Source organism: Calidris pugnax, unplaced genomic scaffold (assembly GCF_001431845.1).
Source record: "Calidris pugnax isolate Ruff unplaced genomic scaffold, ASM143184v1 scaffold335, whole genome shotgun sequence".
NCBI lineage: Eukaryota > Metazoa > Chordata > Aves > Charadriiformes > Scolopacidae > Calidris > Calidris pugnax.
The window spans coordinates 1,367,494-1,368,417 of NW_015091148.1; the positions used below are offsets into that span (position 1 = coordinate 1,367,494).

At 68.7% G+C, this 924-nt stretch overlaps 1 protein-coding gene across 1 annotated transcript in view; it reads right to left on the bottom strand.

Moving 5' to 3' along the window:
* The window catches only part of TBKBP1 (TBK1 binding protein 1), a 68,836-nt gene that overhangs the window by 61,077 nt on the left and 6,835 nt on the right, over nt 1–924 (bottom strand). The window contains exon 4 of the mRNA XM_014958930.1: nt 101–325. Coding sequence (XP_014814416.1) covers nt 101–325 — 225 coding nt within the window. The remainder of the gene's footprint in view (nt 1–100; nt 326–924) is intronic.

The following is a 924-nucleotide window of genomic DNA, read 5'->3' on the forward strand; positions in this document are numbered from 1 at the left end:
GATCAGGGGGTACTGCGGCCGGGGGGCAGGGGGGGTCAGCAGGGAGACCCCCTGGCCCCAGGTGACACCCCCTCCCCAGGCCGCCCTGGCCCCCCCTCACCTTGACCTCGTACATCTTGAGGCGGCGCTTGAGGGTGGAGTTCTCCCTCTCCAGCCCCGTCAGCCGGTTCTTGATGTCGTCGTAGGCCGTGATGAGGGCGAAGTGGGAGGCCGAGCACATCTCGCCCGAGAGGTCGGTGTTGGGACTGTCCAGCCAGTCCTCGTCCGGGCCCAGAGCCTCCTGCGTCAGGATGCTGATGTCGTCCTCGAACATGGAGTCCATGTCCTGCCTGGAGGTGGGGACGGACAGACGGGGGGACAGACAGACGCTGGTCACCCCCGTGGAAGGGATGAACCCAGGCGGGGGCAGCCCTGGAGCAGGCTGGGCTGGGGGGGGGACACTGGGTGCAGGATCTGGGGGGGTGGTCCATGGATCAGCCCCCCCTAAGCCCCACCAGGTCCTGGGGATGGAGCAGGGTCCGTGTGTCCCAATGGCAAAGGGTGATGGAGGACTGTCCCCCCCGGGACCACCCCCACCCTGTAGTGTCCCTCAGGGTGGTGGGGGGACACAGACCAGGATGTCACTGGGGTAAAAGGGGGGGACACAGAGGGGTGCTGGCACCCCCCAGAGCAGGACCCATCACCGCCCGGGTGCTGGGATGGCAGAAAACATCCCTGGCAGAGGATGTCCCACCCCCCAGGGATGGGGATGGGGGGGGACACACACACGGTGACTTTCCCCACGTCCCCCCGGGATCCAGGGCCAGAAATAGCGTCCGGTGGCGCTGGCTCCCGCCCCGCACGCGAGCTGCTTCCCGCCCTCCCACGCAGCCCCCGCCGTGCCCTATATACCGCTCACCCCCCCGGGGGGACACCAACCCCCCG